Consider the following 20,770-nt stretch of genomic DNA (forward strand, 5'->3'; position numbering starts at 1 on the left):
GCCTAGCGAAACCTGACATTTTGATCGACTAAATCTTCCGCGACATTATTTACAACATGGACGTCCCAAATGTCGACCATTTTGAACATCCACGTCGATGGCTCTACGCTACCGACTGTCCTGCACCCCAAAATCTTGGGTGTGACGTTTGATCAGGATCTACATTTTGGTGAGCACGCAGCCGCAATTGTTCCTAGAATTCAGAGCCCTAAAAAATTGGAAACCTGGGCATTCCAACAGACATCTGATTGACGAGTCAGCACCGCCTAGGGGCTTAAGGAGTCATCTCCGTAACCATTTTGAGGAAATACGGCACCTGAGAACCCAGCCGTATGAAGCGAAAAAACACAAGCAGGTCCTTGGTGAACTCCACAAACAGGCGTCGGACCTTTATGCCGGGAACTGCCCGGTGAATCCGGTACTCAAAGTAAAATATCCAAAACTTCCGGAAGAGAAACGCATACTCCCGAGGGAAACGCGTGTCACTCTGGCTCAACTTCGTTCTGGATACTGTAACAGGTTAAACTCTTACCTATCCAGAATCAACCCCGACATACAAAATGTATGCCCGGCTTGCAATGTGTCCCCACATGACACCAACCAACTCTTTAATTGTAATGTGGAACCAACGCCTCTAACACCCCTTTCCCTATGGTCCACCCCTGTTGAAACAGCAAGCAGCAAGTTTCCTTGTACTCCCGTTAGAGGATATTGATGACAGTTTGTGATCGGTCGCGTCTGTTAGGTGGGGCGAAGCACTGCTACAACAACAACAACAACATAGTGATATATGCAAAAATACCAAAAAAAAAAATTTTTTGAAGAAATTTATGGAAATGTTTAATATTTTTAACGAAATATTATTTTTCAATAGATGTATGCATTCTTAACCATTTATGTTGCATTAACAATTAACCATTTATGTTGCATAAATATGTACATATGTACATACCTATGTCAAGCTGATATGATATGAAAATACGTACATATGTACATCCATATATACCTATAAACCTACGCCCGAAGTTAAATAACGCGGCGAATGCTATATATGTACGTATGTATGTGTCGCATCAAGCCTCACTCAAAAGCAATTAGCGCGGACAGTTCACAGCGAACAAACACACATACGCATTTTTTGATAAAAATGTTACTTTTGTTTAAACAATTTGGCTGATATAAGAAAGGAATCAAGTATTTTTTTTGATGCAGATCGAAGGTAAATATTTCAAAGTTTTACTGAAAAGTAAATTTTTTGAAATCCATCCATCCGTTTATGAGTTATAGCTGTGTAAACAAAAATGTTATGATTTTTTGCTACATTTTGGAAATTTGCCACGCCCCTATAATATATATCTTCAAATTATATTAACTGTACCATCTCACGCAGCTAAGCTTTCAAATGCAAAAAACCGTTTTAAAATCGGAGTATTCTGTGTGAAGCTATGTGCATACATGGCATTTAGCGACTTTATTTTATAAGATTTATAGATATATCTATCTCGATTAGTTTATGCCGTTACGGATTACCGTCATGCGAACAAAATTAATATACTCTGCGAGCTCTGCTCAGCTGAGTATAAAAAGGGCATATTATACATATACATTTCTGTCACATCAGGAGAGGTAATTGGACACTGGGCAACAGGTGCATTCCACACAAACCATATATAAATCCATCGCTTGGTATGTGTGTATGATATTTATTTATCCACCCAAATACAGTCCCTTGATTTACTTTGCCTTATTTTGGTACGATCAAAGTTCATTTGCCCTACCATAAAAATTGTTGTTGTTGTAAACCGGCGTTCTCCCGTTAAACTACATACATTCATTTTCGCTAGCAAAACTCCGCGCTGCTAACTTTCGTTACCGTCGCATTCCCTTTGATGTTTCACAGTGGCTGCATTTTCCTTCGCTGCCAGTACAAGCCGCATTTGCACTTTGCTGCTGCTATTTGCTATGCTCTCGCTTAACGTCGCTGTTCACGCATGTTGCTATTGTGGTGACTAAATTTTCGTTTTAGTCACTGCCGTCGTTTCTGTCATTGGGACCGCCGGTAGTTGTTGTCCATCACTTTACATTACGCTCACTCAGCAATAAACTAAGCAGAGCATACCCACCAAAAAATCACGTCGCTAGAAGAATGCAAGCGTATGCGCTCTAATATGAAGCGAAATATTTCGCGAATCAAATCAATTGTAGAATCAGCTAAGAATTCGGATAGTAAATTAACCAGTGCAGAGCTACAGTGCCGCTTAGGGATTTTACAATCTTACTTCAAGCAAGCGTTGTCGGTTCAAGCTGACATTGAAGACTTAGATACTAGCGACAACGGCCGTGCAGATTTGGAAGACAGCTACGTCGCAGTGAAGCTAAGCATCCAAGCGGAACTAGGAGAAGATGCAAACAGCACTGTATACTATCCCGAAACATCTACAGCAGCTGTAACCCTATCGTCCCATTTACCACGGTTGTCGTTACCAACATTTAGTGGTGATTATGCCGATTATAGGAATTTTATTACATCGTTTACCCAACGTATTGCTCGTGAGCCGAGACTCACAAATTTTGAAAAATTCAATTACCTGTTGTTTTGTTTAAAATAATTATTTCAAGGCTCTAGATAGATTAAAAGAACGTTTCGGTAACTCAACTCTCATATCCTTAGAAGGAATAGCTTCATTACTCGCAATACAGTCCGTCGAAAACACAAACCCTCAACAACTTCGCAGTTTCGTAGATAAGGCATCAGCAATTTCAGCTCATTGGAGTCATTGGGAAACAGCACCAACATTGCACAGGCAATGCCAATTTATATCGTTATAAGCAAATGTGACCAGCAAGCACGGAAAAAGTGGAATGAGTCCCTCGATTATAAATCACTCCCGACATGGTCCCAATATACCCAGGTTTTATAACGCCATTGCCAGTTTCTCTGGAAAATCTAGTAGAGCAAACAATCAACAATCGTCTTTCGCAGTAACGAATTCCAAGTGTGTGCTCTGCTCTAGCGTCAAAAACAAGCTAACTAGCTGTCCTCAGTTTAAGGAAAATACTACCAATCAACGTTTTGACATCTCGAAGAAATATGATCTTTGCATTAATTGTATGAGTAGTGGTCACAGAATTGCTCAATGCCCATTAAAACATCGGTGCCATACATGTAATCGGACACATCACACGCTACTACATCACGAAAACAACTCGCAAAGTATGTCCACTCAACATTCGTCAGCTACAACTTCGCAGGTTTTAGTTACATCTCAAACGCCAGTCTCTTTATCAAATGCTTTGCAAGCTTCCTGAACTTCTTGGCATACCCCTTCGTTCAAACCGAATTCATCTAGCAAATCCCAATCGTGCAATCAACAAGCTGCAACTCATCCGCATATGGAGGACTCGGATTGTGGACAAGTTATTCTGGCTATATCTATGGTCCTAGTCAAAGATGCCACAGCGGCATACAAACTAGGAAGAGCTATATTTGACTCTTGTTCGCAGGTAAACTTCATAACCGACGACTTGGCACAAAAACTGCGTCTTCTTCGCGAAAAGCATAACGGCGGAATTCGCACTATCGGTGAATCACTTACCAATCTGAATTCTCGTACCACTACAACTATAAAATCGCACACGTCGGATTTTCAACTCTCACTTCAGTTCGGAATCACGTCGCATATCGCATACCAACCTGATTCGGAAATCGATACCACCACCAGTTTGCCAGCAAACACGAAATTGACAGACGAGTCTTTCTTCAAACCACGCCGAATCGATCTGCTACTTGGAGCAAAAGCATTCTTCGAAGTACTCGCTGTAGGCCAAATTCGCCTTGGTCCAAATCTAACTACACTTCAGAAAACGTTATTAGGGTAGGTGATTTCCGGTAGATACCGTAGTGAGTATTATGTGGCGACACGATCTTGCATGATGTCAAGTGAAGGTTCGATAGACGAGAGCCTATAACGCCTTTGGAAGTTGGAAACAGTCGAAGTACCATCAAAGCCGATTCAGCCAGATCACCGTATTTGCGAGAATCACTTCTTAAAAACGACATATCAAGATAATACTGGTCGCGTAGTCGTTACCTTACCCTTCAAATCAGATCCCAGATGCCTTGGAGATTTCTTCGATATTCGCTCGCAATACTTGATTTTCATGGAATAATATGAAAGTCTTTGTCATATGTCTGTCGTAGAACAGCCCAAGTTTGACGAGCCGCATTACTACATATCACATGATTGCGTGAAACCCAGCAGCACATCTACGAAGCTTCGAGTCGTATTTGACGCCTCCTGCCGCACATCATCACAAACATCATTGAACGACATTTTGTTGGTAGGGCCAACCGTCCCACAGGACCTATATAGTCTATTACTTCGTTTCCGCTTATATTTGATACGGTATCATTGCAGATGTCACCAACATTTGCAGGAAAGTAGCAATGAACAAATATGATTTTATGTATCAATACATTCTTTGGCGAGCTTCTCCTGACCTATATCTTCAGATGTATCAGCTCAATACGGTCACATACGGCACAGCCTCAGCCCCGTTTCTCGCAATACATAGCCTACACTACTTGGCAGGTCAATGCATGAATGAGTTTTCAATCGGCGGTACGGCATTAAAATCATCATTTTACGTCGACGACTTTTTGTGTGGCGAAGACGATGCAGATGCTTTGCATATGCTGAAATCTCATGTCATCGAAGTACTACAACGTGGGCAATTTCCATTATCAAAATGGCATTCAAATCATCCCGAATTCGTGGAAGGTTTGGCCTCAAAAGAGCTTAATATAACTGACGATTTTGTAACCTGTACATTAGGAGTAACATGGCATCACCGAAGCGATACGTTCTCGTTTTCATTCCAGCCCAAAAAGGAAAACAATATTGTGACGAAGCGAACCATATTGTCTATTGCATCATCTTTATTTGATCCACTTGGCTTGTTATCACCGCTGGTAATTGCAGCTAAAATAATTTTACAGAAGCCTTGGCTATTGAAGTTCGACTGGGATGAGTCTGCACCTCAGCATGTCCATCAGGCTTGGACTAGCTGCTTGGAATCTTTAAACTCAATCTCGTCAATCACCGTTCCTCGCTACTGCTTGCAACCCAATAAAAAAATTACACAAATTCATAGATTTTGTGATGCATCAATACGTGCATATGGCTGCTCGGTATATGTACGCAGTGAAGATTCTCACGGTCATGTATCAGTGCAGTTACTGACATCAAAGTCGAGGGTAGCGCCAGTTAAAAAACAGTCCCTTCCCAAACTTGAGCTTTGCGGCGCTCATCTTTTCGCGTGTCTCTACTCTAAAATAAAGGATATATTTTTCAACATACCAGTAATCACTTACTTTTGAACCGATTCGCAACTAGTCTTACATTGGCTTCAACAACATTCCATCACTCTATCGACGTTCGTCGGGAATAGAGTCTCTGACATACAAGAACTTACAGGCGTGCATTGGAAACATGTTCCAACGAAGGATAACCCAGCAGACCTTGTCTCACGTGTTTGCTCCACATCGGAACTCAAGGCGTCCATTTGTTTCTCCGGTCCGGCTTTCCTGTTGAAAGACCAAAAAAAATGGCCGAACATTAAGACTGCAGTCGAACTCGACAAGGACGTTATCAATACTGAGAAACGCAAGACTTCTTTAACAATAGTCAAGGAAACAAATTACATCATCGAAATCATTAACGGCATAAGTTCTTATTCCCATTGCTTACGCTTCGTTACCTGGTTATTCCGATTCTGCGAATCGTGGAGAAAGAAATCAACACCCATAGCTACCCCCTTGCCAGCAGAATTACGACACGCACTATACTGTATAATTTGAAATTTACAACAACAGCACTTTTTTGTTGGTTTTCAATTACTCAATAAAAATCAGCCTTTAAAAAGCAATTTAAAACATCTCACTCCCTTTATAGATAACACTACTGGGTTCGAACTCATCAAAGTTGGTTGCCGATTGGACTACGCAGATTTACCAGACTCTCAGACACATCCTATTTCACTACCCAGTAATTCGCATTTTGTACATAACTACATACGCCATTTACATATTCGAAATTATCACGCCGGCCCTAAAGCATTGGTTGCCCTGACACGTCTAAAATATTGGATCATCAATGCCAGAGATTTGGCTCGTCGTATCGTTCGGTCTTGCGTACACTGCGTGCGCTATAAACCAGTTCTAGCTCAACAGTCATGGGACCACTGCCAGCCACATCTCTCACTCCCGCTCGTCCTTTTGAGCGTTGTGGAGTTGATTTCTGTGGACCAATAAATATTTACTTGCGGATTCGAGGCAAGGCTCCTATAAAATCTTACTTGGCCGTCTTTGTTTGCCTCGTCACAAAATCAGTACATATCGAAGTTGTATCGGATCTCTCAACGAATTCATTTCTAAATGTTCTGAAGCGCATGGGCGGTCCCAGAAAACTACCATGCGATTTTTCGAGAACGCTACAAATTTTGTCGGGGCGTCCAACCAATTAAATGAACTAAAACAATTTCTCTTTGAAACTAATACACAAAAAGAAATTTATAAATTTTGTTCGTCCGAATTTATTAATATTCATTTTATTCCCCCAGGGCACCTCACTTTGGCGGTCTTTGGGAAGCTGCGGTGAAAAGCGCATAGGGAAATCTGAATCGAACTTAAGCAAACACAAGATTGACCTTTGAAGAACTGAGCACGGTTGCCGTGGAAGTGGAAGCTATTCTCAACTCTCGCCCACTTTGCCTGATGTCATCAAATCCAAACGACTTTGGCGCACTCACTCCAACACACTTTCTGGTTGGTTTTTCTCTATGCGCCTTGCCCGAGCGATATCTCAAAGATAGAAATTTTTCAAATTTAGATCGGTACGATATGATCACTTATATTAAGCAACGCCTTTCGCGCCGCTGGTCATCATTATATTAATGAACTAAGCTCGCGTGTAAAGTGGACAACTTCCGTACCCAATATCAAGGAAGGAATTCTAGTTATCATACATGACGACAACCAACCACCACATCGTTGGAGGCTTGACCGTGTAGAGTCCACTGTCCAAGGACGTGCCGGTCACGTTCGAGTGGTACTCCTTCGCATTGCCAATGGTACCTGCTGCCGTCCTATACATAAAATTGCTATACTGCCAGTTTCTTGAAAGTGGATACTTCCAAACGGCCGGAATGTTGGATCAAACTTGCGCCACACTGTGGTCGAATAATATTCTAACACACTGTATAATATAACTACTCAAACAACATTTAAAGCATATTTAGTTACATACGTACAACAGAAACCTAACTAATAATTGTAAACATGAATATACATACACAAACACATTCATATTCGCAATCATATTTATTTTTGCCCTCACTCTATTCATTACTTTTCATGCTTTGTACATACTTTAAATCACCTAAATAAGATATTGTAACATTGTCGCTCACATTTAGCGGTTCGTTCTCGTCATTTATTTGGAATTAAATAGTTCGCGTTTTACACCTCCACAAAATTCCGTACTATTTTTTGCAACTTAATAGCAAGGAAAAATCTCCTTGCTCCTACAGTCGGAGAAGGATGGGCTATCAAGAACCATCCAATCATGCCTTGATATGTCACGTTCGGTGCTCAATTTAATATCAAGAACATTGCTGGATGTTGGACCAATATATGTAGGGACATTTCTCCTGTTGGCTATTTGCAAATTGGTTTGTAGGATGTAACAAAATAGAGCTTCGCCTCTCTAGTTCGTATCTCCTCCTTCTCACGCATTGTGGTGCGCATTTGCATCCGCGCCTATGACCAACCGCACTTTGCGCCCTTCGTCCTGTACTAGCCTCTTGCACTCAATCGGTGGAACCTCCGAAGCATGGGCTATGTGGCAGGTTTACAGGATAAATACCTGCATATATTTTGCTCAACGGCCACCACTACGAGGTCTTCAGTAGTGTAATTAGGCACCATATATGAATGCAGCTGTTTCCTTACCATGACTACAGCTCGCACCCGTCCTTCTGTTTGCACGTAGTAAACGCCAAATATGCGCGCGCTGAGTTCAGAAACCTTTCCTCCCGATGAGAGCCACGGCTCCTGGATCAGCGCCACGTCAAAGACTCGCAGCACCATCGGGATGTTTGTCTTCCTCCATCACCTTCGTCGTGGCGTCTTCGTCCTCCCCTTCGCCTTTTGGTTTAGAGTTTTCGAAGCCCCTTCAGCATCTCTTAAATGATGTGCCGGGTGTTCCTCTGTGCGACTCGCAGCACCATTTGGCTGCTAGTCCTCTTCTAACACCTTTGTGGTGACGTCGGCTAGCTCCACCTGTCCTTTTTCTTTCAAGCTTTTGAGCTCGGGACTTTTCTTAAGTCACATGTAAATTTTGCCTATATACCAAGACATTTTGCCAAGCCACGTGTACAATATATCCTCCGCCTACTTGTTTATTTGGACAATGTAGAACTGACCTTCCTCCGTAGGCCGAGATACAGTAAGTACCTTCCAATACTGTGTACATTCTGATTCTTCAGAAGTCACAGTGTATTCTCCGATTTCATCACGCATGGTATCCATACCTTAACTTTTGGTATTGTGGAGATTTGTGCTTTATCCACCACCTGAAACCGGGCGTTCGTGCCTTGCCTTTGGAGGTTTGGAACCACTTCCTCCACCCACCGCAGCTAGCGATGTTGTCGCACGCTTTCATCTTCACACCATGGTATGTGTTATTTGTAGTCGCTTGTAAAATTGTTGTGCATATATGCCAGTAAATACTGACTCGTTATCAGTTATTACAATCTTTGCGTTTGGGTATATTTGCGATAGTGTCTCGTCAATGTTCTTGCATGTGTCTTTCTTTGATGGAATTTGCCCCAAATGGCAGAACTTTGAATATTTGTTGGTTGAGCTAATGTTCATGTTATCGCTCATATAAAATACATCTAAATGTATGTATTCGTCTTCCTTTTTCGGTATTGGTGCCGCACCTTTTGGTTTTTTCTTTGGTCGGTGTTCGTACTTGTTGGTAAGGCAGTCTTGTACCTCTTTTTTAAGCGTCAGTCAAGCTGGTCGCTCGTGTTTTACATTACTCCTGTTTAATATTTTATCTTTCAATATTGTAACGAATTTAGGGCAATTCCGCTTATTCCAAACCTTCCGCTAACTTTCGAATCGCCAAACTGTTGAATAAATAACTCCGGTATTCAATAATGCAAAATGATCTTTATTAGACTGCTTTGAAAGTACTTCACAATAACGCTTACTTCACAACTATTCGCGTGTTTAAATCAAACAGCTTACTGACTACTCAGCTTTCGCTGCTTTTATACTCTCTGTTGCCTCGTTCACCCATTTCTCCTAAGGTCTAGTAACTTCGCGAACTGCATCTCTGGTTACCAGCCATATATGTACATGTATATTTGTAGTTTATAGTCTCTCGCATAGACATATGCGTGTGTATATGTGAGTACTACCTCGGCTGATGGTGATTATCTCTCTGCTGCCTTGTATGTACATGTGTAAATGATGTTTAATGTGCTTATGTATCTTGATGTAATATTGTTGTGCCTTTATTTAATAATTTTATGGATGTGAGTATCAGTTAGCGATGCTAATATTCGCCACAATATTTATCGTATTATAAATCAATTAAATACACGAGACAGTGACTCATTCTATAATTGGTGCTATCTTTATGCTTATTGCGAAATGTGTAAATGTGGATTTTTTAATATTGTTAAATGACTTCCTAATAAAGATAAAAACATAACATATTATTGTCTAATTATGCCGTGTGTGTGTGGGCAGAAAATTAATCGTGCCCAGTCTAATGCGTAACGCTACAATTATAAAGAACTTTCTCATTTGGAGTGCATTGATATATGATGTTGGCAAGCTGTTTATACATATGTAAATTGTGTAGTAGTGCAAATACTGGTTTGGCGAGTTTATCTGCTGACCATTTCTTATTGATTTATACTCACTATAGTAAAATTTTTTACTTTTGGTTTTTTGGTAAAAGCGATGAAAATTTAGCAAAAAAACATAAAGGGTGTCCCTATATGCATCAAAGAAGGATTTTGCTTTCAATTATTAATATTTTATGCTTTGCAATTATATCAGGTTTTAACTATTATTTTCTTATATTTTGATGCCGTAATTATTACGAAATAAATTTGTTTAAGGTAAAAAGCTTCTGTATTTAGTATGTCCGATTTTTTCCGAGATTAAAACAAAACTTGCAAATTTTAAATTATTATTGTCCTCTGGGTCAGACCGATAAATTACAAAAGGATGAATTGTAGTTACACTATTATGCCAATAATGACTTTGTATGTATGGCATTTTGATTAAGAAATGAAACATTTTTGAAAAAAATATCCTATTACAATTAGTTCTCTTTCTTTTAAATTTGCTTAAAATTTTTTTAAAAATTTACCCTGTTCTTGAGTTGTCGTAGAAAAACACAAAACCTTTTCAGTTTGGAGTCGGTTAGTTAAGTTCTTATTAAAATAGGTGTTTTTATTAGGGCGTTTCCTAACTCGGAAAAAAAGAAAATGCAGCAAACCTTATGCATTCTATTGAAAATAAAAAAGACGATGTTTCTATTCGATGGTCAACATTGTAATAAGAATAAAGGCGTTAAATACACTTCACTCCTTGGGTGGTGAGTAAATGGGTATTAAATAAAAGTGTTAACTGATTTTTAAAATGTTTTCAAATAAAAAACAAATATAAAAAGAATTTTTAATATTTCAACAGCACTTTGAAATATTGATTATTTAAGGCTGCGTGGCGCTGCAACGTAGATTGCGTTGCCCGAGTCCTGCAGCCCAAAACTCAAAAACATATTTCTCTCGAAAATCGATAATCACAATTTTAAAATTTTAAGAGTCCTTAGAGGACAGTATATACTATAAAAAAATTTAAAAAAAATCGAAGCACGTTTTCTATTAAAAAAAAAACAAACAAAATTTTAATGTTTAAACAAGTTAGTAAAAATTTTAAATTTTAAGATTTGGCTAGTAAACCTCAATATTTTCACTACAATTTTTGTAAAAACATTTTTTTCTGTAGGCAAAACAAATTCACAAAGTATAAACAAAATCTGGAATTCAAAAGTTCAACCAACCATGGAGAGCTCTACAATCATATACAGTGCCACGGCGTATACTAATGTAGCTTTTTAAGCTCTTTGGTAAAAAGTTCGGCTTTAACTTAAAATTACTTTTGAATGAGTGAATGTTTCGAAAATTTTAAAGACCGTTCAGTTTTCTATAAGGGTGTCTACATCTCATTTTTGTAGACTAACATTTCCCTGGAAGTTGTTTCTTTTGAGAAAAAATCCGAAAATCCCATACAAATTTTTTATAGAAAATATATCGTCCCTGCGGCACCATTTAAACTAAAAATAAATTATCTCTTTTAGTTTGATAATAAGTTTTGAGTCTTAAGCTACAAACTTAAGGAGGAAATCTTTATAAAACCAGGTTGGTAAATAATGGTCACCCTTATGTGTACTTATTAACATTAATCTTTAGTTGCAATGCGGGCCTTATATACTTAGTTTTGCAGGCTATATAAGATAAGCGGCTTTTGGGTTTTTATAGAATTATACTTACCCCATCAGTGGAGTTGCCAAATTGAGGAATCCGTTTAATTTGCGGTTAATGTTACTATGTAAGGGCTGCATGGAAGATGACTCCAATGTAGTACGTTTCTCTGCCTTAGGTTGTGAAACTGTTGTATCAATAATCTCCTGAGTTGAGGAGTGCGGAAGTCTAAATTGTATGAAATTATTCGAAACATGGTCAACCGTATAACTATTTCTTAAAGATAAATTGGTAGGTTTTTAATTTTAATAACGCAAAGTTTAAAATTTTAAAAGATTTGTATAACCACGGCATTTCATATAACAAGTAAGTATTTCGGCTTTGTTCAAATATTATTGGGCTATTCACGCATGCTTGATTATTAGGTTATTCGCTTATGTAGTTATAATTTTACTCTATTACACACAAAATCCCCACACATAAAGCCCTTCCCACGGCAGTCGGCTCTATGAACCGGAGCGACTCTGGATTTTTTTTCTCCTACCAAGACTTTCATTGCAGTGTAGCTCATTTAATTTGTGCATCCTTTCACAAGTTTTTATCCTTTGAGCAATTTTTTGCAGCTGGACTAATCCATACCCTCCTGCTCCGGGAAAGTTTTGAAATTAACCACAGTCCTAGAAGCGAATCTGCTGCATAAGCCGGAAAATAATCTACCTCAGTCGGTCATAGACTTATCTGTGTCACGTGCAAAGGTTAGTTGCATCGCTCGGGATGTTCTGGGCTAGATCCCAACATTCGTGGCGCCCAAAACGTTAACAAAACTTTTGTGGCTCCCTGCTGCTCACGTCCAACGAGGTCCCGAGGGTCTCGCTTAAGTGTAACTTCGACACCTTCTAGCAGTGATCCTGCCCAGCAGGCCACATCAACTTCCCACTGTTGCTCGCTCCAACCCATCACTACAATATACGCAGTATGGATAGAGGCAATGACGAAGCCCCTGCCCCCGTTAGTTGCACAGTACTGCCAAAGCACAAGTATCAACTCATCAACATCAAGTTCACCAGAAGCAGTCGGACAGCACTAATGACAAAGCCTAAAACCACCAGATCAGACCCCTGAACTTGCGATGGCTACAACATCCATAGGAAAGATCAGGTAAGGGTTAAAGACGAGGTTTCGCTTTCATCAATTATACCCTGTTTGAAATTAGTAACCATTTAAATACCATTTTAAATCAGACTAACTTTTCAGACCTTCATAGGCAGCTATGTATAAGTATTGAAAATTGCACTAAATGTGTCAAAAAATCAAATAAAAACATTAAAAAACCATGGATGGATAACGAGATTTTATCTTTCATTAAAGAGAGAAATAAATTTTACAAACTGAAGAAGAAGTATCAGAATAACTTTTATTTCGAAACTCAATTTAGAACTTTAAAAACTTTAACGCGCAATAAAATAAACAGAGCAAGAAAAGAGTTTTGTGGAAGCCAGATAGAACAAAATATCGAATCTACTGCTAAAACATGGAGAGTTCTTAATCAGCTTATATATGGGCAAAAGATGCATCGTCTCTGGAAATATTTTAAATAGAATACAACGATACAATTTTAACAAAACATTATGAAATAGCCGATACTTTTAATAATTATTTTAAAAACATTGCAAACACTCCGGAAAACGTTGAGTACTCCCCAGAGCCCGAAGCTGAAATACCTTATCCTTTTGATATGGGTCACTGCGATATTGAGGAAGTAAGCCGTGCAATTTGCAGCCTTAATCCAAGGTCGGCCAACGGGCCCGATTGAATTTCAACAAGATTTTTACAGAAATATAAAGACGTGTTATCTGGTCCCTTGTCGAATTTTATGAATCAGTGCTTCAAGAGCGGTCAGTATCCAAATGTATTAAAAATCGGGTCTGTAGGTCCCATTCACAAATCTGGAAACAAGGAGGTTTTCTCCACCTACAGGGCAATAACAAACTTGAGTGCAATCGATAAGGTTTTCGAAAGCATTTTGCTGAACCGGCTCAAATATTTTATTAAAATTAACAATATAATAAGCGATAATCAGTTTGGATTTACCGAAAACTCGCACATTATCTGCCAGTATCAATTGCACAGAATTTTTATACGAAAACTTAGATAAGAAAAAATATACAATGCTCTCTGTTTAGGCCACCAAGCTAAACCCAAGAATGAGCACTGCCAATAGTGACCCAGCCTAATGTAAACTATTTGTGTTTGCTTCTATCTACTTTCGCGCACTAACACCAACGCCTATATATATGTCCGTGCAGGCGTATGTGTACGTGTTGGTGCGCGACTTTCCAATTTAACTTTCCAATTTAACTTTCGTTCTATTACCCCTCAAAACCGCTTTTCGACGGAATTGAAGGGTGAACGCGTTTTACAAGAAAGAAACTCTTTCACTTCTTTTTTGGAAAACTTCGTGCCAACTGCAGCCATCAGCCCTGTCATAGGTAAGATTTTCTTTTTAATTTGTATAACCTAACCTGTATATAATTAATTAAAGTGTGAATTAGCTTTTGTATATATATATTGTGAGTTAGCTTTGAACTAAAAGTAATTAAATTGTTAAATACTTGAATTTAATCTGCGGTGTGTTCTTTTCCTTTTTTTTATCTTTTTTCAACGAGCGCAAAAACCCCTTGGGAACTCACTGGAGCTATCGAAGCCCCAAGAGGTTTTTTCATGGTCCTACTACGCCGGAATAATTACAGACACGATTGAATACCAGCGACCGACTGGATAAACACAGACCACCTGAGCGTTTCAAAAGTATTCATCAATATAACCAAAAGCGTTTCAAAAGCTAGCCGTTAGCAGCACCACACAAAAGCGTTTCAAAAGTTAGCAGTTAGCACCACCTGAGCGTTTCAAAAGCGACAAGCATTACACCAGCAAACAAAAACGAGCGGTCAAACAAAGTCACAAAGGTACGTGGTTTGAGTTCAATTTTTTTGTTTGTTTTTTGCACAAGTAGGGAATTTACTTATACTAACTTCTCGGCGTACCAATATCGCGATTTTATTAAATAAAAACCAGATAATTATACGTATGTGTGGCAATTAAGTCACACAGATTTACTTAAAGTCTTTTGATTTAGTATTTTGTTTGCTGTAGCGCATATTTTCGAGTAATATTGCAGCCAGCTGCACAAATTCAACATAACCCCACTTTTTCACTGTAGTGTGGCAATTTATTTGCAACAACACTTTAACGCACTTTATCGCAAGTCACTGCCAATCTTTTAGAACCATTAAACACTTACATAAGTGTAATAAATTTAACCAATTCTTTAAGTTCGGACATAAATCAGCATTACTGCCATTAAATCAAAGTCACTTAACCTTATATTCTTATACACACGACACTAACACTGCGGTGAGTTGGGTGAAAAGAGCGTTCGCATAAAGCACAATTAGCTGAAAAAATTTATACACAGAGAATAATTTGCGTGTTTACCCCTTGGCGGCAATCCATTATAGTGGGCATATACCCACTAGCTACATCATCCTGTCTTAAGTTGAACGTGCCTTCGTGAGCTACCCTATTAACAAGTTAGATCCATTTTGCCCTTAATCTCAGTACTGATACCATGTCGAAAGCGATGGAAAGTTACATCAGGATGGCTGATGAAGTCATAGAATTTGAAGCTGATTTCAACTCCACACCCGACTCCGAGCATACCAAGTATACTCTGGCTATCCAGCAAGAAGAGTTAAAGGCAAAGTGGAAAAAAGTAAAAACAGCCCATGATGAGATATTAGCTGGGGACACTCTAGAGGGAAAAAATATATCAGCTGTTAAGATAAAACACAAAAGTGCTTATGCAGTCTACTTGCGTTGCATGTCAAACATATCAACGCGACAGGCCACATTCAACAAACCCGACCCTAAGCCCGAAGAACAGCACGAAAGGGATACAAATATGCGTCTACCTCCGTGTGACACTGATGTGTTCAAGGGAGACTACTTATCCTGGCCTACATTCAGAGACCTCTTTACGGCCATATATATTTTAAATAAGCGACTCACCCCGGTAGAGAGATTGTACCACTTGATACAAAAGACCCAGGGTGAGGCTAAAGAGATAGTGCAAAAGTGCCCACTCACAAACGAAGGTTTCGGTATAGCGTGGCAAAATCTGGTAGACAGATACGAAAACAAACGCATACTAGTGAACACTCAGCTGAAAACGTTGTTCAGCTTAGAGGCGGTTGAAAAGGAATGCGGCACTTCAATTAAAAAGCTGCAGCGAGACATCAACAACTGTATCACATCCTTAAAGACACATCAAATCGACGTGTCCAATTGGGATGCGATTATAACTTATTTGTGCTCAACGAAATTACCAAAAAGCACACTAGCCTTATGGGAGCAAACGGTTCAAAATAAAACAGAAATATCCAAGTGGGAAGACATGGATAAATTTTTACAGAACCGTTTCCAGACACTTGAGACAGTCTCTGGCATAACTGAGGATAGCCTGGAAACCAAGAACCCGAAAACCCATAATGGTAGACAATCCACTGAAAACTCTCACAGAAAGCTAGGTGCCTTTAAGACGAGTGTAACCAAAGGTGCGTGCAAGATGTGTAAATCCACTGAGCACAAACTACAACATTGCCAACGGTTCCGCACATTGGCGGTTTCCGATAGAATCACCTTCATTAAAAACAAGAAAGGGTGTATTAACTGCCTATCCTCAGGACATACTGTGTCTAGGTGTTCAAGCTCCTACAATTGCGCCACCTGCAAGCAAAGACACAATACGCTCCTACATATTCAGGCAACGGACACCAACCAAAACGCAAACAACAATAATACCAACCATGGCCCATCTGCCCAATCGCAACAGAGGCGCACCTATTCCAATAACCAAAGCACTGGAAATAACCAAAGCAATGGAAATAACCACTTCAAGGCCTGCTTTACAAACACAAGTAAAGGGGTTTTACTAGGTACGGCCCGCATCAATATATTCCACAACAACACCAACTTCTCCGCGAAGGCACTTATAGATTCGGGGTCAGAATGTACTTTCATAACTGAAAGACTTAAACGTCGCATAAACTTGCCATCTCAGCGGATGTCTGCGCATGTGTCAGGCATCACCAATCAAGTGTCAGCACAAGTAAAGGAGGCGTGTCATATACAACTGCGGTCTCCAATTGATCCGACAATAAATATTGCTACCACCGCGCTTGTGCTGCCACAATTAACTGGCAATCTACCAACATGCAAGGTGGATGCCATGGCCATGCAGGCCTTCTCGAACTTAGTATTAGCTGACAAACGTTTTTTTGTCAATGAGCAAGTCGACCTGATATTAGGAGGCGACATTTATGCACAGGTGATGTTAGGGGGAATAAAGAAAGACGTGTTAGGAACACTGCTAGCCCAAGAGACGGTATTTGGCTGGATATTGACCGGCCAAACCGAAACAATCTCACCCAGCGAGAAATATGTGTCCTTTGTCAGTGAAGTGCAATTAGACAGAGAGCTACGATCATTTTGGGAAACAGAGGAAGTCCCCAAGGACAAAACGTACAACCATGATGACAAGTATTGTGAAGAATTGTATAAGAACACAACGATTCGAAATGATAAGGGTAAATATATTGTATCCTTGCCTTTTAAACAGGAATTTCCAAAATATAAACAATTAGGTCCCTCATTAAAAATTGCGTGTTCACAATTTTTCCGAATGGAAACGCGTTTAGCTAAAGACCCACCATTACAGTCAGAATACAACAGGGTCTTAGCAGAGTATGAAACCTTAGGGCATATGTCCCGGGTACCAACACACATCCCCGCTGAAGACTGTGATACCTATTTTTTACCACATCATGCCGTCAAAAAGGAAGAAAGCACAACAACCAAAGTGAGAGTGGTGTTCAATGCGTCATCATCAACTGCAAACGGAGTCAGCCTCAACGACATCCTCCATCCGGGGCCAGTTCTACAGAATGATTTAACCATTCTCATATTAAGGTGGCGTTTCTTCAAATAGGTCTTCAATAGCGACATAGAAAAAATGTACAGACAGATTCTGTTACACGATGATTACACTAAGTATCAACGGATTGTATTCCGAACAGAAAGTACGCAGCCAATACAACTATATGAGTTGAAAACGGTCACCTTCGGAGTTAACTGTGCACCGTACCTGGCAATACGAACACTGCTCCAGTTAGCGGACGACGTGGAACACAGCTACCCTATAGCATCAGATATACTACGAAATGCAATGTACGTTGACGACGTGCTAGCAGGAGGCCACACTATTACCGACGCCATTAAAGCAAGGGATCAAATAACTACAGCCCTGGGGACAGCAGGATTCTCGCTGAAGAAATGGACCGCCAATTCGAACAAACTACTTAAAGGCCTACCAAAGGCTGACCTCCTAAACGAAGATTTCCTGGACTTCGAGGATACCAGTATGGTTAAAGCACTTGGCATCAGGTGGAACGCCCACTCAGATACATTTTACTTCAAAACGAAACCCATAGAGGAACAGTCTAGCTTTACAAAACGGAAAATTCTGTCGGCGATAGCAAAATTATTTGACCCATTAGGGTGGCTGGCACCATTCGTGGTTACCGCCAAAATGTTGATGCAAGGCATCTGGTTAGAGGGAACAGGATGGGATGAAACCGTGTCGCCAGTCTCGCTGGATCGGTGGCAAAGTTTCATTGAAAGTTACCAGCACATAGAAAAAATTAAGATCCCACGCTGGGTACACTTTTCACCAACAGCCACAGTGGAGATCCACGGATTCTGTGACGCGTCAGAAAAAGCATACGCAACCACCGTCTACCTGCGCGTCAATATTAATGAGCAAATATTTGTAAGCCTGTTGTTAGCCAAATCAAGAGTCGCGCCAGTAAAAACTATCTCCTTACCAAGACTAGAACTTTGTGGAGCAGTTCTCCTTTCAGAAACCTTAGAGTCTATCAACAAGAACCTTAATTTAGGCAAACATAAAACCTTGTTATGGACTGACTCAACTATTGTCTTAGCTTGGTTACGGAAACCTCCGTGTTCATGGTCAACCTTCGTGGCCCACCGTGTGACAAAGATAATAGACCAAGTTGGGAACACGGACTGGCGTCATGTGGACTCAGCGTCCAACCCTGCAGACTTAGCCAGTAGAGGGCTTTTAGCGCAAGAACTAGTGAACAATTCCTTGTGGTGGGAAGGCCCATCTTGGCTGCAGCAAGATGGCAAAAAATGGCCAAACCAGGAAATAAGCTACACCACAACCATGGAAGAAAAAAGGTTACAAGTCCACACAACCTCGCTTAACCGAAAAGACGAAGATATTGTAGACAGGTTTTCCGACCTTTCCCGGGCTTTAAGAGTTGTGTCCTATGTTCTACGGTTCTACAAAAGGACTCATCTGAAAACCTCCTTCAATGAAACATCACTGACGATTTCACCCATCGAGATTAAAGCAACGATGTGTCGACTGATCGTCAATGCTCAACGAAGCCATTATGCGGAGGAGTACAGAACACTCAAAGAAAAAGGGTCAATCAAGCCAAAGAGCGATTTACAACCCTTGCACCCATTTCTCGATGAGGACGAGACAATCAGAGTCGGGGGGCGGCTCGAGGCGTCCAAGGACCTCTCGTATAACGAACGCCACCCCATAATTCTGCCCTATCACAGTGGACTGTCTCGTCTCATCACACGATTTGTCCATAAAATCTCGTTACATGGGGGAAATCAGCTTATGCTACGCCTGATCCGCACACAGTACTGGATACCTCGCGTGAAAAATATGATACGATCAGAAATTCACAAGTGCAAGGTATGCGCAGTGCATAGGAAACAGGCGCAAACACAATTGATGGGCATTCTACCAACCGAACGAACCACCTATACCCGGGCATTCACTAACACCGGGGTAGATTTTGCCGGCCCCTTTGAGATAAAGAATTATCAAGGGCGAGGCTGTCGCGTGTCCAAGGGATATGTCTGCCTCTTTGTGTGTTTCTCCACTAAGGCCATCCACTTGGAAGCGACTACCGATCTGAGCACCCGGTCATTCTTGGCGGCTTTTGCCAGATTCGTCGCGCGACGAGGCTGCCCGAAGAATGTGTATTCCGACAACGGAACCAATTTTGTCGGGGCATCCAGAGCCCTCAGGGCGGAGTTCGAAACCTTCATGGCTGACTCACGCGCCGAGGTAGTAACAACCTATACATACCAAAACCTGAACTGGCATTTTATTCCTGCGTCTGCTCCTCATATGGGGGGATTGTGGGAAGCGGGAGTGAAAAGTTTTAAATATCACTTCAAAAGGGTAGCATCCAACCTTAAATACACTTTTGAAGAATTTTCTACCCGGCTTTGCAGGATAGAATCCTGCCTCAACTCCCGCCCCCTAACGCCCTCTTCCAATCAACCGTCCGATCTAGAACCACTAACCCCGGGGCACTTTTTAATAGGGGGACACCTATTAGCACCCCCGGAGCCAGACGCGAACGAAAACCCCGCATCAATTATTAATCGATGGCAGCGACTAAAGGCCCTACACCACACCTTTTGTCGACGATGGAAGACGGAATACCTCGTCGAACTTCAAAAAAGGAATAAATGGCGCCAACCTAAAGCAAACATGAAGCTAAACGATCTAGTTGTCATAAAAGAAGACAACCTGCAACCCAATGAGTGGAGGCTCGGGAGGGTTATCAACCTCCATCCGGGATCGGATGGACGAGCACGAGTAATGGATCTCATGACGGCAAAGGGGAAGGTCACAAGACCCCTCACTAAACTAGTGCTACTCCCATCCAGCGAAGAGGATCAGGGATCTAGAGAGCCGTAACCGAACCCACGACCCAGTCCCGAAATATATAGCCTACGATAAAACAACCACCCCCCCCCCCCCCCTCCTTGTAAATTTGTCTTACAAAATCTTTAATAATTATATAAGACCTACCGAAACTTTAATTGGTCACCACATTTCGCGTTATGTGTTACTTTCTATTGAACATTTTCTTACTAACCTCCTATATATGACACTACCTTGAGAAGACATGATGGAAACTCTTTCCAATCTACACATGTTTTCTGTGTCTTTCTAAATATCCCACTCTAAATGTATCCTTACGGCGTCGAAGCGTAATGTACTACCAGTTGCGCCACAATTATACTC

At 40.6% G+C, this 20,770-nt stretch overlaps 1 protein-coding gene across 1 annotated transcript in view; it reads right to left on the reverse strand.

The window, feature by feature from the left end:
- LOC137234818 (uncharacterized) overlaps nt 1–20,770 on the reverse strand; it is a 1,233,955-nt gene that overhangs the window by 823,064 nt on the left and 390,121 nt on the right. The window contains exon 3 of the mRNA XM_067758206.1: nt 11,638–11,796. Coding sequence (XP_067614307.1) covers nt 11,638–11,796 — 159 coding nt within the window. The remainder of the gene's footprint in view (nt 1–11,637; nt 11,797–20,770) is intronic.

The sequence above is a fragment of the Eurosta solidaginis genome, chromosome X, assembly GCF_040869045.1.
Source record: "Eurosta solidaginis isolate ZX-2024a chromosome X, ASM4086904v1, whole genome shotgun sequence".
Lineage (NCBI taxonomy): Eukaryota > Metazoa > Arthropoda > Insecta > Diptera > Tephritidae > Eurosta > Eurosta solidaginis.